General features: G+C 38.0%; 1 protein-coding gene across 4 annotated transcripts in view; it reads left to right on the top strand.

Moving 5' to 3' along the window:
• LOC132130045 (rho GTPase-activating protein 24-like) overlaps window positions 1–20,638 on the top strand; it is an 89,630-nt gene that overhangs the window by 47,021 nt on the left and 21,971 nt on the right. The window contains exons 1-2 of one of the 4 annotated variants that reach the window (XM_059541646.1): window positions 973–1,176; window positions 17,569–17,691. In XM_059541646.1, coding sequence (XP_059397629.1) covers window positions 1,104–1,176; window positions 17,569–17,691 — 196 coding nt within the window. In that variant the 5' untranslated portion in view covers window positions 973–1,103. Of the gene's footprint in view, window positions 1–972; window positions 1,177–8,806; window positions 9,094–17,568; window positions 17,692–20,638 lie in introns of those variants that run through there. The other 3 variants (XM_059541647.1, XM_059541648.1, XM_059541645.1) reach the window with 3 other exon arrangements.

The raw sequence follows: 20,638 nt of genomic DNA, 5'->3' as shown, positions 1-20,638 counted from the left end.
CCCTGACCTGGTCTTTTCATTCTCAGTCTCAGTGACTATCAAATGGGTTTAGATGGAGCTTGTGGACACAAGATGTGGGAGCCTGTTGATATGAGTCCATGAGTTGATGGTGGATCAGATAAAGGCAGTCTCCCACTTTCCCTTTCTCTCTTTCTCCTCATACCTCTGTAGGGGGCAATGAAACCAGACCCCTGGACATGCACCAGAGGAGCTGGAGATATGAGGCCCATTGTTCAAAGAGAGTCAAATCATTTATCTGCAGTTGGAATGGCGACCATGTTGGTTCAAACCCAATAGACTGCTTGAGTATTTAATCAGGTTGTGTGAAGATTGGTCTTCGTCACCATCATCAGCGTCCTCAGTTTTAACCTTTTATTATCTTAAACTATAAGATTAGAAAGTTCTCCATTGATGTTTCAGGTTTCTCCTGACTTCTGAGGGAAACACTAGTTCATCACTCCCTAGTAATGACCAAGTACGTTGTCCTGGGACCGATTACAACTGCTCTCCACTAATCTGTCAAGTATTTAAAGTATTTGTTTAATAAGTAAAGGACAAAATTGCTAAATAAACTGATCTTATAAAAAAGAATAGAAGAAGAAAAAAAGTGGTAATACATTCATAAATATATGGAAAAAATTTCATTGTTCATTGTTAGGAACAAAGCAAACAAGTGTTTGTTGGATTTATTAAATTGTTTTTATCATATCAGTACCGGGTTATAGATAACATAGGGACTAGTTTAAAAGATATGCCACCTTAAACAGTCTTCATAAAAATATACATATCCTCTGAAATGATTTATTATTTATAAGTTTGACTGACAGACTCTGGTGAAGGGGTCTGCTTTTCTCTTCTTCTCATTTAAGAGCTCCTGGGTCTGTTGAAACTCTCTATTGTTCACCAAGTAGAGCCAGAGAGAGAGAGAGTCCCCTCCCCTTGGGCTCTTTCTTCCCCTCCTCCTCGGCCCTCACTATGGACCAAAGCAGCACTCCTCAAATCTGCAGGCCTATAGTCTCCTGGAAGACCCACTTTTCTTCCAGCTCTTCCCCACTTCTGAGGCCTCTTCTCAGGGATAGGTAGAGCAGGAGCCCTGCTTGATAATGGAGGTGATGCAACCGGTTGGACATCAGCTATCTCCATTTGGGACATCCGGGTGTCTGTCTGCATCTGCAGGTAATTCTGCTGTTAACTTGTACAGTGGCTGCAGATGAAAAGCTTCTGAGATGCTAGAATGAGTTACAAGATTTGCTGCAAATATTGATTTAGGCTGATTTTTCAAAGTAGATTGTGTGTGTGTGTGTGTGTATGTATTTAGCTTGCATTGTAATTCATAAGTTTCATAATTCAATATGCTTCATAATTTGCATTCATACTGATTGTAACAACATAAATTTAGGCTAGTCATTTTCTATAAACCGTTCAGGTAAACGGTAGATTAATTTGAGTGCTCACAGTTGGCAGAGTGGTTTTATTTGTAGCGATAATTATGTTTGGGCCCTTTGTGTCTGTCTAATGGGACATTATTTATGAATTTAGACAATTTCATAAACAATTAGTCACAACGAACTGTCTCTGCTTTCTTTCTCGCTCGCTTTTCCCTCAGAACAGTGCTAGTTTCTGTGTTTCTTCATCATGATGTTCTCAGATGTGTTGATGGATTTCAGCTGTCTCTTTGAGAACCTCACTTTCACTGTAGAGTGTGTGTTATGCAACTCTGTTTAAATGATACAAACCTAATATTTGCTTGATATCCCCTTGAATAATCCTTAGCGGCTCTCTTTAGGCTTTTAAAAACTCTTCATGGTAGCTGAGAGGAGTTGAAGCTCGACCAGGATGTATGAAATATGTTATGTCTATCCTGGGCAAACAATGCTATACAGCAATTATCCTTTTTCCTGCCAACTCCTGGTGCTTCCTTAGTGTGCAGCGAGCATCTAAATCAAATATTTGCAGCGTTTCACAACACTATTTTGAGAGCAACATAAGAAAAAAGAATTATCTGTATCTTTGCATTGTTGGTGCGACCCCAAAATGATTCCCATGCAACAATGGGCTCATTTATGTGGTGGTTTTGTTAACAAAATGACTGTTGATCTTTAGGATTAGCAAAGTCAATGATGGGAATGCACATAATGGAGTATTTAAGGGTGAGGGGGCGTTGTGACAGAAGGTATGTGACAGTAATTGCTGCTCACTATAACCCTTTTGTTTGGTTCCACCTGGTTCGGGCCGTCTTATAGCTCAGGTCACTCATTAAAGAGCAGACAAGCTCATATTTGACAAAACCTTGGACCAAAGACATGCACAGGAAGAGACATACAGTACATAAACATATATACATGCCTTCATGTGTAGAAAAGTATGTTTTATCATTTTTAAAATTCATATAAAATACCATTTAAATGTTTTTTGTTTCTTTTGAAGTCTTTTATGCTCACCAAGGCTGCATTTATTTAATTATAGTACAATAAAAACTGTAAAATTGCAAAATAATTTTTTACTTTAAAATAACTGTATTCTATTTTAATATATTTTAAAATGAAATGTATCCTTGTGATGCAAAGCTGAATTTTCAGCATCATTATTCCAGTCTACAGTGTCACATGATCATTCTGAAATCATTCTAACATGCTGATTTGCTCCTGAAGAAACATTTTTTATTATCAGCATTTTTGAAAACAGTTGTACTGCTTAATATTTTTATGGAAATGGTTCTACTCATCTTGGAGGATTTGAAAAAGTTTTCAAGAACACCTCTTAGTTACAGAAATTTATTATTTTAATGCATCCTTGTTAAATAAAATTATACATTTATTTAAAAAAATCTTATTAACAAACTTTTGAAAAGTAGTTCGAATATTAAATGATTTAAATATAAATAATGCATTATATTTAGAATCAACATTTTCCACCATCTTGGATAGATTTTTCCACTTTTTATGGGATTGCATTTTTAGAATATAATGCAGACTTAAAATTTGGTCAGAAAGAGAGTGTCTGTTTTGGAGGAGAATTTACCAGATTTTGGTGTATTTCTTCCATCTAAAACCTCAGGTCTCATTGCTTTTGTTATTCCCATGAAACTACACTCTGCTTTCTTTCAGAGTCCTGTGTCGTGACAGTCTGTCTAGTTGCTTCAGAAGAGCCTGTCTCCCCATCGCTCCATGCCATCACTGGCAGATGGTGTGGGTTTTAAGTTGTTAAAGTCTCAGGGTACCTCAAACACAGACACTGGCCCAGAGACTGTCTGGCAGGAGCTCTGACACTTTTATTTCACTGCAGTCAGAGACAGACCCTTAAAGACTTTAATTAGAGGATTGTCTAGGAAGACTTCTGTTTACCTTTGATCCTATATTAACAAAACATCTATTATCTTTTATTATATATATATATATAGTTTATAGTATATAGTATTTTGTATATCACAATAGCCACTTCCACTGACTTCTGTCAAATCACAAATGAGTGTACAACAGAATAGCACCATTCACTTGGGTTTGCAGAGAGAAGTGTGAGATTGAGACAGTGTCAGTCAAAGATTTACTGATGAAACAATGGCCTGCTTTGTTATCTGTGCAGCTGATTGGTGGAGAGCAGGGACTGTGAATAGCCAATCATTTACCTTATCTGACATCTGTAAATTATACCTACAAATCTGTTCCCTCACCTTAGAAAGAAGTGAAAGGCCATGGGGTTTACAAGATAATAATTTTTCTTTAATGATATATTTTTATTACCCATCTCTTAATTTTGCAGTAAATTTGGACAACAGGATTTTTACAGGATATGTTTTTTATATTATAATTTATAATAATTTATGAATTATTTATTTGTTAATGATTCTAATAATTTAATCAAATTAATATTAATTATCTAGGAATTTTGTATTCAGCAGTGGGCAGCTATTTGCTCCAGAGCCCGGAGAGCAATTGGGGGTTCATTGCCTTGCTCAAGGGCACTTCAGTCATGGATATTGATCGTGGAAGAGAGCGTTTTTTCATTCACTCCCCCTCACCTATAACTCCGTCTGGCACTGAGACTCGAACCTACAACCTTCAGGTTACAAGTCTGACTCTCTAACCAACATGTAATAATATATAAATAAATATTTATCTATTTAAAGAATTATAAAATATTTTCTATTGATATGTGTTTAAATATGTTTAATATTGTTGAATCATTTTAATATAATTTAATTGGTTATATATTATTATTTATATTAATTTATGAATCAAAAAATATTTATGATTTAAAAACATTGCAATTATTTCGTAATTAATGTAAATTACCGGTAACTAGGAATTGAGCATGCAAAACTACTTAGGCCATTTAGTGACCTTGGGCAAGGTAATGTAATGGGACACTTATTGTTCTGTTTTTAATAAATTATATATATATATATATATATATATATATATATATATATATATATATATAGATATATATATATATATATATATATAGATATATATATATATATATATATATATTACTACAATTTAATTAATAATTGTATATTTATTAATTCACTTTATTTTATTTTTATATTATTTTTTATAATATAAAATAATTTATATTAATGTTAATTATTTATTGATATTGGCATTTGATTTTATATTATAAATTATTTAAATAATATTTATGTTTAATCATTTTTAAATGTTTAAACCTTTTAAAAAAAGCAGTTTGCTCTTCCAAAAACCATGATAACGTTTAGATAAACTCATTTATACCACACGTCTGTTACAATGCTAGAGGAAAAATGGATGCTCTCTCTATCATCTGGAATATAAAATGCACAGAGTCAAATGGATTTTTAATCAAGTGTTGGATTTGTTCCATGACTTTCTAAGATCTAGTTTCAAAATGACTGTGTTATCTTCTGACCGTTACTTGGGCTGCTGGACAGGCAATCCATCCAATTCTCATCAATTATGTTTCATATTTATCATGACGATGGTCTCTGCGCTCAAACGATATGCTTTAAAGACCACAACCTGGTTTATTTGCATTATTAAATGTTGTTATAATCAGACGTAATACACACAGAACGCAATGAAATTGTTTTATGTGCTTTGACTAATGCAGACGTGTTTACTGCTTAAGCCCTGACATGGGTTTTAAATCCAGGTTAAGATTATTAGGCCCGAACACAACAGTCTGTTTGTGAGCTTGTCTAAATCCTTCATGCCACTCCTTATCAAGACTGTTTTACTAAGGTCACGATCTGCAACTGCAGTAACTGTGATATAATGACGTAATGCTGAATTTTCTATAGCAATGTGCAGTGGAGCGATTTGATATCAGTATGACAGCTACAAGAATTGATTCAGTGTGTCACTGGACTCAGAGTGCAGTCAGAAACGGCGAGCTTTCCACGCAACAGCATCAATCATTCATGCCACATTAGCGCTAGGAGAAAGAGTTCGTCCCTTAGAGCTTGTGTTGTATGCTGTATTGTGCTGTATGAGACTCGGAAAGAAAGAGCAGAGAAGGAGAAATATGTTTTGTTTGCAGGAGTCGTGGAACATGGAACATGCTAGCTGGAAATTACTGTAAACAATCCTCCTCATTCCTTTGCCACAGAGGTGATTCCCTGACAACAGGCAACAGTAAACAGTATCAGACAACTGCCTGCAGAACTACAGTAATGAAGCTTGAATCAAGAAGGACTGTCACTGTTGTGCTCATATGCGAATTTTAGCCAATCATCGTGTCCAAAAATCAATGTTTTGGGTTTGTCATACTTGACATTGTTAAGGATCATTTTAAACCCAATACTTTTGTAAAACTAAAAGTTAAAAGGTGTTATTAATCACATTTTGTCTCATTGAGCAATCATTGCGTGAACTATTTCATATTTGTGCGAACAGGAGAACTTTGCATCGTAGTTTGTTCTTATATCCTCTTTCTAATGTTAATGAATTTGGATTGTTTTAAATAAGCATTGAAATATATTTAAGATGGAATTAAATTTGGCCACTCAGAGTACAGGTATGTGTATTTTTATTTTATTATTTTATTTTTTGCGAGTTCCGAATAAATAATAAAAGTACAAAAGTTAATAGAGTATAATTATTAATGAAAAAGTTTGTATGTTGATTTCACACAAATTTGTGTATGCACACTTGAAACCCAATGACTGGACGAGATGCAAAAACTAATGTAGTTGTGGCTCTGTAAAGCTCATGAATATTTAATGAGGTAAGCGTTGAGGCTGATTATGATTGGTCATCTGTTGCTAATTACTCACTGTTGGAATCTGGCAGAATAGTATCGCTGATAGTTATAGGTATTGTTGTCATTTGAAGCTGTTTAGTGTTCCTTTTTTAGTCTTTCTTTACCCTTTTCTGTTAATCCTTCTAGATTTCTGTCACATTGAAAAATTAAAGATTCATTTTTTATTATTTTCTGTGATTGGGATTACTGTAGATTCATGTCAATGTGCAGCATTAAAAAGTCGAATTACAAGTGCGAAGCATTGATTTACACAGACCTAAAAGTGACTTAAGCGGCCTTTCAAAAGGCAAAAGTGTCTTAAACAGCACATTTTTCAAAAGACAGCAGTGTAGTAGTCAAAAATGTCCATCTAGCATATATATATATATATATATATATATATATATATATATATATATATATATATATATATATATATATATATATCAGTACAGACCAAAAGTTTGGACACACCTTCTCATTCAAAGAGTTTTCTTTATTTTCATGACTATGAAAATTGTAGATTCACTCTGAAGGCATCAAAACTATGAATTAACACATGTGGATATATATATGGAATTATATACATAACAAAAAAGCGTGAAACAACTGAAAATATGTCATATTCTAGGTTCTTCAAAGTAGCCACCTTTTGCTCTGATTACTGCTTTGCACACTCTTGGCATTCTCTTGATGAGCTTCAAGAGGTAGTCACCTGAAATGGTCTTCCAACAGTCTTGAAGGAGTTCCCCGAGAGATGTTTAGCACTTGTTGGCCCTTTTGCCTTCTGTCTGCGGTCCAGCTCACCCCTAAACCATCTCCATTGGGTTCAGGTCCGGTGACTGTGGAGGCCAGGTCATCTGGCCCAGCATCCCATCACTCTCCTTCTTGGTCAAATAGCCCTTGATGCCTTCAGTGTGACTCTACAATTTTCATAGTCATGAAAATAAAGAAAACTCTTTGAATGAGAAGATGTGTCCAAACTTTTGGTCTGTACTGTATATATGTATATATATATATATATATATATATACATACTGTATGTGTGTGTAGAAAAGTAAAAGTAGTGCAGTAGAATGCAGAAAAGGTTAAGCATAATGTGGAAATCACTTTGAGTTTTGAATGTATCCTTTTCCTCTCCATTGTGGCTATCATAGTCAATATAATAGGTTATATAAGACTTCTTTCATGACGGTCTTCAGATTAGATCAAATACAATTTCTGAAGGAGGAAGCAATAAATCACTTCATTTTCATGATAATCAAAGTTATTTTCCTAAGAAGACATGATTGTGACACTTTAGTTTTGAACTTTGTAACATTACACTTAGTAGTCCCACCCACAGTCAAATCCCATTGGTTGAAAGTATTGCTTTTATGGCTGTATTCAGTATTAAACATCAAATTGGTTGTAAATGTGTGGACTAGTTAAGATCTCTATTTTGACTCAAGTTGATTATTTGGATTCTGGTGGTCAGCAAAAAACACGCGCAGCACATCCCGGATGTTATGGAGGAATAAACAGGAAGAAACAGTACAAATGAGGTCACTGGGTTTCTTGCAAAGGCTAGGCTAGTAATTTCTTTCTGTTACTCGTGTCTAAAGGTTATATGGGTTCTTTGCTGTCCTGCTCCTTGGAAAGAGAGAGAAAGGGAAGACAATACACACTAGAAAATCTTTCAGGAGTCAAAGTATGTTTGCATAACAATCCGTTCACACAGTGCAGCCTGTGAATGCCTCCAGACAGCTGCGTGGAAAATGCTTCCTAGACTCCATTGACATCTGAATAAAGACCTTCAGTTGATTATGTCAGTGCAGTTGATGTTAAACCCACAGGCATGCGTGACAGACATTAGCCCTGAGATTTACTATGCCACCAAACCACCATCCTGAAGATCTCATTTAATTTAATGAGATGAATAAGACTTTGTCTGGGTCAATTGTTAGTAACCAACTTACTGGATGGACACAGCGGACGCGTTGTTCGTGGAGGAAAAATATTGCTAATCGCTTTACTCATGGTGAATCCAAAGATGAGTAAGATCAGAAATACTGCAGTTGTTCAGGATATCCTGAGGAAGGAGGGTGTGCATTTCTATATCAGGGAAACAGGAAGAATGCAGGGAATGCTGAATAGATGACTGAACAAGGAGTCAGCCAAGCCAGTGTGTCAGGAGGTCAGGATGTTGTTTTTTTATGATTTGCATCATGAAAATAAATATATGCTTCATTTAACTAGTTTATAGCATGTAATAAGTGAATCGTTTTGCCAGTATAGAAATTTACCCCACTCCACGCCCCACCCCCTAAAAAAAAACATCTTTATTGCAGTCGTGCTTGTATATGAGATGGGGTAATAGACACATAATAAGAATACAAGTTACATTGTTGTTGTTGTTGTGCTTTAAAATACTTTTTTGTATTTTTAAAAGGTGAGCCTTTATATCTAAAGAAATGAAATAAATGCAATAAAGTAAATGAACAACAGCGTCCTCCATTTAGAGACATCGGTCTGTATGACGTCACGCAGCTGTCATCGCACCGAGCGCGTGAGGGAGGGAGGGACTGACAGCGAGCGTTGCCGGTGCGCGCGAGGTGCTGGTGTGAGAAGCAGCGCGCGCGGCCGTTTGGAACATAGGTTATTTCTGTAGTACTTTGAGTCCACACGCATGTAACAACTACCCGCAGCTGGATACCAGAGGGTTAGTTTGCATACTGAGGCGTTATTTTATAGTGTTGACATGTGTTGTGGTTTCATTTTGAAGCGCGCAAAATCTGAGACTGGAACTGTTGCGTGGGAGATTTCACAGAGTGTAAACAAGACTGGACTGAAATCGCAAATGTGACGTTTAAATGTCAAGAATCTCTAAGGGTGAGTTCATATTGAATGCGTTTGTTCTTGCGTTTCAAAAAATAGATGCAAGCGTCTCGCGACGCGTTTTAACTATTTTTATCCCTCTACCTCATCCTGCATGTATTACGAAAACAATGTTAAACAAAATTATTATTATTGTTATAGAATAGAATTGATCTCATTACTGTAAAATGTATGAATCACTTCATTATTTATGGAGAAATTGGTATTGGCACCTTGTGTGAACAGTTACATTTAAGGTTTATTTAAAAAGTTTATTTTTGTTATTAGTTTGTATATTGTAGTGTTTTATGTTGCATTTTTAAGTTATATATTACATTTATGTTATCAAGTTCAACCCACATTAATAGGTGTTTATGTGCTCTATCTAGTTATTATAGTAGCTTATTATTGACTACAGTTGTTGGTGAACTTGAAGTAATCATGTGGCTTTCCATTGTGCCACATGCAATTATAAGCTCATTTTACACAGATTTTAGTAAATCTTAAATATGTAATGTTTATTAACATTTCATGATGCGATGACATGTAACTGTGATATACAGAGTGATCAAATTAACTAAATGATAAAATGTATATATTTAATAAGAAATACTCATTGTATCCATTGTGGACGGTTAACTTGATATATGTGCATAGATGAATGCTTAAAAATGATCACAGATATAATGCAATAATGCATCCTGGGTCTTTACATTATAAGGGCACTGTTCTATGTGTCTAGATTTATTATGTCAGTGGGACATAAACTTGACAGTTGTTTTAGATGAAGCATTTTTGTTTGTCTTTCTGGGATGTTTTAAGGTTTGTGCATGTGATGGATTATTTCATATGTGAGAATTCCATAGGAGCAGCACACACTGATAAACACACTTAGCATGAGAGGAATGTGTGTGTCAGGGGCTCATTCTCATGTTGTTTATTGCACACACACCATGCACTGATGGTTCTTGCTAGGACTATACATTACACTAGGTAAACCTTCTCTCCAGTAGTCAAACACACTGTCAGATGGTTCTCTATAAAGAAATATACTGCCTTATGTGGTGTATGTTTACTTAGTGTTACTTAGTACTAAGTGTCTGTATATGAATTCCTAGTTAAAGGAATGGTTCACCCAAAAATGATAATTTGCTGAAAATGTACTCACCTTCAGGACATCCAAGATGCAGATGAATTTGTTTCATTGGAATAGATTTGTTGAAATGTGTCATTACATCACTTGCTCACCAATGGATGCTCTGCAGTGAATGGGTGCCATCAGAATGAGAGTCCAAACTGATAAAAACACCACAATACTCCACACCACTCCAGTCCATCTACTAGCATCTTGTGAAGAATAAAGCTGTGTGTTTGTAAGAAACAAATCCATCAATATGATTTTAAGATGATAGGCTATCTTCAAACTGTTGCTAAAATATCAGTAAATCTATACATAATATTGCTTTCTCCAGTGAAAAAGTCATCTTGTCTGAATCAGGAGAGAAATATGCACAAATCAAGAACCATTTACGAACGAAAATAGTCCAAAACAGTTCTAAACAAGGATCCATTGCTGAGCAAGTGATGTACTGCAATTTCTCCAAATCTGTTACAATGAAGAAGCAAACTCATCTACATCTTAAATGGCCTAAGTGTGTGTACATTTTCAGCACATTTTCATTTTTGGGTGAACTATTTCTTTAAGGGTGCCAATAAATATATAGGTCATACATGCATATTTATTGGTGCAACATTATATAGGGCAAAATGAACTTATAAATCCTCAAAAATGATTATACTGTTTTGCAAGTATGACGCATATCTATAATTCATTTCTCATCTGCATAAGTGCTTTTTAGTGTGTAAGCAGTGTGTCTGGAAAAACATGCACACCAACAAGCACGCATGATGCAATATTTGGCAGAGTTATGTAGTGATGTTATTTTAAATGTAATTAGCTCATCCATATGCATATTAGCCTCATTTATTGAAGATCGCTGGAGCAGGTCTGTCAGCGATGACATCGTGCTTGGCACATTATGGTTTGCTAACTGGCTCAGCCCTGCCCTGGTCATGAAGATGGGTGATTGTTGAACGCTCAGCGGGCACAAAGGGCTCTCGTTAGTCTCCTGAGTATGTGAATTGGCACCAGGATCAATGGCAGCAGGCTTGTGAAAGCCTGGTTCATAATGAACCCTTGAGAGCTCGTCACTCTCCCGCTGCGAGGTAGAGAGAAGCCAAACGATGGATGGAGAATTCAGAACTTCAAAGCTTCCGTTTATATTTGTGAAAAGGTTGCTGATAATAGAATAGCGTTAGTGAAGTGACATCCAGCCAAGTATAGTGACCCATACTCAAAATTCGTGCTCTGCATTTAACCCATCCAAAGTGCACACACACACAGAGCAGTGAACACACACACACACACACACACACTGTGAACACACACCCGGAGCAGTGGGCAGCCATTCATGCTGCGGCGCCCGGGGAACAGTTGGGGGTTCGATGCCTTGCTCAAGGGCACCTAAGTCGTGTTATTGCCGGCCCAAGATTCGAACCCACAACCCTAGGGTTAGGAGTCAAACTCTCTAACCACTAGGCCACGACTTATGTGGATGGGTCGCCTCTATCTGTACTCATGGGAAAAGTAGCTTAAAGAGCCACATTAGCGTTAATGTACAACCAGGTGATGGAGGAGAGGGTAGAGTGCATGGGTCATAGATCGTTAAATTCATTAGAGAGGAAGGTAATCTATTAGAGTATCTGTGGGTATTAAGAGTGGGGTCAGGGGTCTCTAAAGTGAGCTAGAGTGCAGGTTAGTGCTGTTTTATGGGGTAAAATGATTGAAAAGAGAATCATGGGGCAGTAGAAGCAATGCTGACATTGTTTTGAGGGAAATGTGGGATAGTTAGACTTATTTGTTTTAGTTTGGTACTAAAGTTCCATGTGAGGCACTGTCCTAGATTAGAGTCTCTTTTTTTGTGAATGGCATCCGGCCCTTTGAACCAAACTAAAGGCAGACTTTTCATTTTGTTGTTGCATAACTGCTTATTTTGAGGTTTGTGGTGGAGAAACCTGTACTTTTTTTCACTTGTTTACCATTTCAATCCATTTTAATCCATACAGTCAAAGTGAATGGGGATGGATGTTGCTGAACTCCAAAAATGTCAACAAAAGCATGATAAAAAGTAGTTTAAACAAATCTGACATTAAAATTCATAATTTTATAACGCCATGAGTTTTAATAAAGGTGAGTAAATAAAAGCATTGTGTAGTATGAAACAGGTGCTGTGTTAATTAGTTAGCAGTCATTGTTGGTCATCAGACAGTCTGTTCAGGCCTCTTGTGTGAGTGTGCGTGAGTTGTTATATTTGCTCAAGTATTAGGAAGATGAGACCGCAGCAGATGTTCTGTTAACTGTGCTCAAGCAGGACCCCTGTTGAGTCTACCCTTAGTTGCACGCATGTATTCCTGTGTGAGCGGGTCGGTCGATGCATATGCCATGACACTTCAGTCTTGGCTTAAGTTGCCGTTATCTTACCCTCCATTCATCTCCAGCCTCAGGCAGTGGGCTGCAGCTCAGCATTCCAGCCTTTGTCTCCTTCATTTGTAAAACAGGTGTGGATGCAGAAACACTAGTGCAAGTTTCCGAAATGTAATGAGATGAGTTGTGTCGACTTTTCAGATATTCTTTGAATGGTTTTATTTGTTTTAGTTCAAGAAAATGCATCTTAATAGGTGACATGATGACCAACTGTATCATAACAAAGGCCATTTACATGTGTAATAACTTTTAAAGGTACAGAAACAAAAGGCCCATGCAGACCGTTTGAGACAGCTCACAATGCTTGCTTTTCTCTTTTGTTGGAGGATTTCCTTCTAAAAATGTTATGCTTGCTTGAATGTTTTTTGCTCCAATATTCCATTGCCATGTCTAATTCACCTCAGTATGCAAACTTTTAATCCTAGAACTTGTAATACAGGGCAGGGTTTGTAAATGTAACACCTTCTTTGGCTACCCAATTGAAGGCAAACAGACGTATTTCATTAATGAAACTACTGCAAATTTGCTCTAGTCTAGTCTCTAGCAGAGGTGGGTAGAGTACCCAAAAACTGTACTCAAGTAAAAGTAAAAGTACTTCTAGAAATATTTACTCAAGTAAAAGTAAAAGTACTAGTCTTGAATAGTTACTTGAGTAAGAGTAAAAGAGTATCGGATAAAAAATCTACTCAAGTAGTTAGTTACTAGTTACTTTTGGTCATATATACTGAGCCTATTTTTATTTAGATATATAGATAAAATGTATTTAATGTATGTGTGTGTGTATAAATGTATATATTTCATCAGCCTTTACTCCAATTTATGTAATTTATTATAAAACCCTGTCTGTTTACTTAAGTAACAGATATAGGTGTCATGCCATAACATATTTTTAATACGACTGACTTTATATTAAATGTGAATTTAACATTGAAAGTTAATGTGATATAAATATTGCTACTAATCTTTCATTGTTCAGAAAGAGAGCAAATAACATTTACATTATTAAAGATCATTTTCACTGACAGTCTAGATTTCAATCACTCTCAGAAACTCCCATTAAAATCACTGAAACTGTTAACACTGTGAAATCAATATCTTAATTAAAGATTCGTACACACATCTGCACTTTGTTGTTCCTGCGAGAGAATTCGCCAGAAAGAGGTATTCAGTCAGTGATCGAGTGAAGGAAGCACCGGCATTTTAGCGATGACTCATCTGAACGCCTCTGATTGGCAAATGCTTTAATAAGCTCAAAAGAATCATGTGTGATTTGTTATAATGTGCAGCGCTGTATAAACGCATCTATCTCTGGCTCAGCGCCAGCAAGCAATCACAGATCTGAATTTAGCAGCTGATAATATGACTCGCTGAACGTACTTGCACCAGTGTGATTGTATTAAAATTAATAAAATCATAATCGGCTATTTTTTGTCTTTTGGAAGCTGCATTCAACTTGACTCCCCTCTGTTATAAGCCACACACGTACAACAAACTAATGTCACAGTGGTATCGTGTACTGTAATCGAATGTAGCCCAAGTTATTACCTGTTAAACAGTAGACAGCACACGCGGTGTTCATCTAATAAGGATCTCCATCGCTAGCAAATAATAGCCTTTGCAGATTTGCTTTCATTTCAGTGCAGTTCCATAGCCACGTTTTCAACGCTGCTGATGTTCTTAAACATTAAAACTCTGAGTGAACTGCTTCAGACACTCAGCGCGCGCGGCAGGGAACTGAACGACTCATTCAAACTGATTCATGAACCAATTCACTCGTTTGCCAATTGGTTTGATCAAGCCTTTGAACAGAATTGACTCAAAAGAATGAATCATTCACGAATGGGCATCACTCATTGCCCAGAGAAAAGTAGACGGCGCGTTTGGAACAAACTGAAGCATTTATAACATTTATTGCAGATAAAGTAACGAGAGGAGTGACGCCCACAGTAACGAAGTAAAAGTACAGATTTTTCCCCAAAAAATTACTCAAGTAAGAGTATAAAGTACCCATCTTTAAATATACTCCGAAAAGTATTAGTTACCCCAAAAAATTACTGTAACGATATCAACCTTCATATTCATCCGGAAGAAGGAGGCGGGAACCGGCGGACAATCAAAAACATTTTAATAACAAAATAAACACAAAACAGCGCACCAGCCCCTCACGGACGACTGGTGCGCATAAAATAAAAACCAAAACACAACTAAAAGCCCAGGCCTGGTCCTCTCTCGTCCTTCACTGTCGTCGCTCCAGTTTTATATCCTTCCATCTCCTCCATGGGCCTCGAGACCGGTGGGACGAACAGGTGTAGTTCATCTCCAATCACTCCCCCGGCCTCGCTCCCATGTCCCTCGGCCCCGCCCCACTCGTCACATACCCCCATCGCCCCTCGCAGGCCGGGGGGTACTCCCGAGACTGCGCTCTACTCCCCCCCCCCCCCTCCCTCCGGGGGGGCCGCTCCCGGGGACCTGCGGGAACCTGGGGGTAGGACAGGCGAGGCGAGAGAAAAGGAGATGGAAGGAGGAGCGACAGAGACGAGAGAGGGGAGAGAGGAAAAAAAAAAAAAAAAAAAAAAAAATTCCGGTTCCCAGACGCACCGCTGCTCGGCCCTCCACCAGCTGGGCGATCTCCTCCGCGGTGCCTGGCGGTGGCACTGGACGGCCCTCGGCGGACGGCACGACACTCCTCCGCCGCCCGGTGGACGGCGACGGCTCCTCCGGTTTTGGGCAGCCGGCAGGAGTCCCCCGTTCCCTGCTCCTCCCCGTTCCGGCGGAGGCAGCAGGCTCCGGCCACCTGGCGAACGGCGCCGACTCCTCCGCTCCCTCACGGACGGCAGCCGTCTCTCCACATCGTGGGCGGCCGGTAGCGAGCTCGCCCGTCCCCGGCAACTCGCTCCAGTCCACCGCCTCGAGCGTCCATGGCGGCACACTCCTCGCCAGCTCGATGGCACCGCGGATTCACCACAGCGGCGAGGGATCTTCAGCAGCGCGTCCCTCCTTCTCCCGGGCTTCGGCACCACTGTAACGATATCAACCTTCATATTCATCCGGAAGAAGGAGGCGGGAACCGGCGGACAATCAAAAACATTTTAATAACAAAATAAACACAAAACAGCGCACCAGCCCCTCACGGACGACTGGTGCGCATAAAATAAAAACCAAAACACAACTAAAAGCCCAGGCCTGGTCCTCTCTCGTCCTTCACTGTCGTCGCTCCAGTTTTATATCCTTCCATCTCCTCCATGGGCCTCGAGACCGGTGGGACGAACAGGTGTAGTTCATCTCCAATCACTCCCCCGGCCTCGCTCCCATGTCCCTCGGCCCCGCCCCACTCGTCACAATTACTCAAGTAAATGTAACGAAGTAAATGTAACTCGTTACTACCCACCTCTGGTCTCTAGTCTAGCTCCAAGTCTCCATGACAAAAAAAGCCACAACACTCTCAGTTGTGCACGAAAGCTATTTCTGAATGATCAATGGCTCCGTTTCAAGAGAAGTCGATGGAATCACTGCTGCCGTTGTTGTTACTTCAACGATTTCCATCTGATTTGCTTCTCGACAGTCCATAAATACATTTTTAATGGGCGCCAAACTGATCTTGTTGCAGTAGAAAATCGATGCTCAAGACAGCGCAGAGTCCCTGGAGAACTACACAAATGAATACAATGAATAATGTAGTCTTTCACACGAATCATATCTCCATTAACTCTTAAAAATCTGCCTCAGTGCAAGCATTGGACCTGTCAGACATGCTTTTAAAGACTGGTAATCATCTCTTTCCATATGGATGAAGGGCAAAACAAGATATATTTGGTATCGATCAGACTTGTGTTGATGTGTCCTGTTTATTTGCTTTAACCATTTGAATCAGCATTGTTAAAAAAGATTTCAGTTAAAATGCAAAAGGGTCTCATGGTATAAGAGCTTAAGTTCTCTGAATGACATTTTATTCTCTAGTGGGTGAATCTCAAACCTGCCAAATAAAAAAGGTCATTTAAAAAATAATTTATAAAAACTAACAAAAAAAGTTAATTATTGAATTTTAATTTGATAAAATATTTAACATCAGTCTAAATTGATAAGTTATATTTTGCATAAATAAGACAATTTCTTGATCGTTCTTTTCTTTCATTAAAGTTTACATTGCTACACTCAGAAAAAAAAGGTACAAAAGCTGTCACTGGGGCGATACCTTTTCAAAAGGTACACTTTAAAATGTCAGCATTAAAATAATGATTATAAGATTTTTTTTTACATTATACACTCTCAGTAAAAACTGCTTTGTACCTTTTTTTCTGAGAGTGTATAATGTAAAAAAAAAATTCTCATATTCATTATTGCAATGCTGTCATTAAAAATATATATATTATTACAACTGTGAAAAAACTTTCTTTAAAAAACCTAAGGAGAAAATCCTTTGTCTAACACTTTCTACCATTAAAGTGGTCATTTTAATTTCATAAACCAGCTCAAATGGCCCATGCATGCTGTTCTCACAAACAAGACAGACACTTCATTCCCCAGCAGACTAAACACCCTTCACAGATGTCAACACACCTGTACATCTGTAAATAATGGTTCTGAGTCAAAGGTCACTGACAGATCACAGAAGTGTCATTGAGGTTTAGTAAACAAAGGCATGTTCTGGCAATCAGCTTTAACGGCCAAGACCAGGTCAGATCTGGATGTTGACAAGTGAAAAGTTTGTTGAAATTTCTATGAGCGAGCAAATAAACCCAATTGTTATTGCTTTTGTAAAGGAAAGGTTCTCAGACTAAAAGTTAATAAAGCTTAAGATATTTTAATTTAGCTGGCCCTTACAATTGATGACTTTTGATATTACATTTTGATATTTCATGTCAAATGTTATTGTTGATTTTTTTGGTGGTATTTAATAATCTCAACCCAACAAACATATGACCATTATTTCAATGTTCTCTCTGTAGGGGGCGACAGGGAGCGAATGACATCCAACCATGAGACATATCTACTTATGGCCAGCACACAGAATGACATGGAGGACTGGGTAAAGAGCATCCGCAGGGTGATATGGGCTCCATTTGGAGGAGGTGAGCTTTTGCACCCTGAATAAGTCACCATTGGTTAATGGTTATAAACAGACTTGTCACAGGTTAACTTTGCTTTACTTACACAGCCTTAACTTTGCTATATATTATACTACTGTATAAATTCTGCACAATGACTAGTTAAAGGAGACAAATGATATTTGAACCTTGGTTTGCAACATTAACAGCTCAAACCTGTGTGAATCTCTTTCTTATGCTGAACAGAAATTATGAAATTATAAGATGAAATTATGTTCATATAATGTGTGTGTGTGTGTGTGTGTGTGTGTATATATATATATATATATATATATATATATATATATATATATATATATATATATATATATATAAAGAATTAGACAATGTGTAAACTTCTCAAAAAAGAAAAAAAAAAACAGGTTCATTATTAATAAGAAAATATATATATTTTTTGTAATATGCATATATAAATTCATTAAATCATATAAAAGCATTACAATATATTATGAAAACTGATATCTATATATCTATATATCTATATATTTATATATATATATATATATATATATATATATATATATATATATATATATATATATATATATATATACACTCACCTAAAGGATTATTAGGAACACCTTTTAATTTCTCATTAATGCAATTATCTAATCAACCAATCACATGGCAGTTGCTTCAATGCATTTAGGGGTGTGGTTCTGGTCAAGACAATCTCCTGAACTCCAAACTGAATGTCAGAATGGAAAAGAAAGGTGATTTAAGCAATTTTGAGTGTGGCATGGTTGTTGGTGCCAGACGGCCCGGTCTGAGTATTTCACAATCTGCTCAGTTACTGGGATTTTCACGCACAACCATTTCTAGGGTTTACAAAGAATGGTGTGAAAAGGGAAAAACATCCAGTATGTGGTAGTCCTGTGGGCGAAAATGCCTTGTTGATGCTAGAGGTCAGAGGAGAATGGGCCGACTGATTCAAGCTGATAGAAGAGCAACTTTGACTGAAATAACCACTCGTTACAACCTAGGTATGCAGCAAAGCATTTGTGAAGCTACAACAGCAGAAGACCCCACTGGGTACCACTCATCTCCACTACAAATAGGAAAAAGAGGCTACAATTTGCACGAGCTCACCAAAATTGGACATTTGAAGACTGGAAAAATGTTGCCTTGTCTGATGAGTCTTGATTTCTGTTGAGACATTCAGAAGGTAGAGTCAGAATTTGGTGTAAACAGAATGAGAACATGGATCCATCATGCCTTGTTATCACTGTGCAGGCTGCTGGTGGTGGTGTAATGGTGTGGGGGATGTTTTCTTGGCACACTTTAGGCCCCTTAGTGCCAATTGGGCATCGTTTAAATGTCACGGCCTTAGGGCTGTGACGGTTGGCGTAACAACCGCGTCACCGCGGTGGTCGGTTGCTACCGCGGTTATCTACTGCCACTGGCGGTAGTGCACGCGACGTCACAAACTCTATAGCAAGCATAATACAAAGTTTTGTATATAAGTGTAATTACTGTAATAGTTGCAAATTCTATGTCTATGGTAAGTAACAAATTACCTCAAACATTCCTTTAGATATGCAGATTTTATTTAGAATTTAGAATTTAGAATTTAGTGTTGGGCGATGGATCTTGTTGGGAAAGCAAATACCGCATCACCGATCTGGAGTCATCTGCATTCATGTCACCCATCGGCGTTTGCACAAGTTCTCGTGATCGCAAACGCTGGCTGGTCAGGTTTGGTGAGGCTTTCTCCAAACTGGCCAAATACAAACGAGACAGCGATGAATAAACGATGGTAACAAGAAATATGGCAACGATTCCTATTTCAAAGAGAGCACGTTCAGATGAAGAGTTAGGCCGGTGACACACTGGCTGCGTGGCGTGAGCGTGGCATGTTTGCTGCGTCCCAGGAGCGCGGCGTCTTCTGTGTCTTTACACACCAGAAGCGTGCCTGATGCGGCGCGCTGCTGCTGTAGGTGACATAGAGGGAGGCCGCCGACAGACCTGGATCTTGTCTTTATGACAACAATATCAACTTTTTTTTACACACCTACAACTACGCCTACTGATAAAGGACACCGTCAACAGTTTTGACGGCAAAATATACTATGTTTGACAGGTGCAATATTTGAAAATCGATAATTATTTATTTATTTTTTTAATTACATTTATATCTGAATTTATGTCAACCTATAGACTTTCAAACATCAAAATGTCATGAATTAATATGTATTTGTGTACAAAATGACATATAAATATATTTTCCTATTATATTTTGCCTGGAAACGCTTCCAACACGCGCGCGTGTCCCGTGAAAGATAGGCGTCGGTTCTATTTCTAGCATGCACACGTTTTCCACGCGGCTTGAGCCGCGCCTGAGACGCGCGTCTCACGCAGGCAGTCTGCAAGCTCTAACCTGTTAACATGGGAGCCGAATTAAAAACGGACAATATGCGCCACGCAAAATATGCGAGACGCTTGCGCCACGCATCCAGTGTGTCGCCGGCCTAAGTTATTGAGCTTGCTTGGTGGCGGAAAAGTAAACCGGACGCAACACAACCGCGTTGCGACAGGTTTAGTCTGTCTAGTGTCTATACAGGACATATGAACTCTGTGTCAGTAGCCTACATCACAGACCGGATGGGGATTTATCATGTCGTGTTGTGCTGCATCCAGTGTAGCATCACTGATTATAATGAGTATTTTGTCGGGCTGCGTCGCTCGCGTCCGTTAGATAGGGGGTATTTAACTTTTCTTATTTAGGCTACTTTCTTGTTTAACTGAATTATTTCTTCGATATTTATTTTAGTGTTTTGCAGGCGGCGTTCACTGACAGAAGTGCTCAAATAAACACTAACTGACGAGTTAAATAGGATGTGTTAGATGAGTGAGATGGGCTGATTTCTAGACGTGCATACATATAAATATATCCTGTATATAATATATATAA

Source organism: Carassius carassius, chromosome 47 (assembly GCF_963082965.1).
Source record: "Carassius carassius chromosome 47, fCarCar2.1, whole genome shotgun sequence".
NCBI lineage: Eukaryota > Metazoa > Chordata > Actinopteri > Cypriniformes > Cyprinidae > Carassius > Carassius carassius.
Note: the sequence above shows the minus strand (reverse complement) of the source record. Positions and strands in the feature narration are given on the sequence as shown.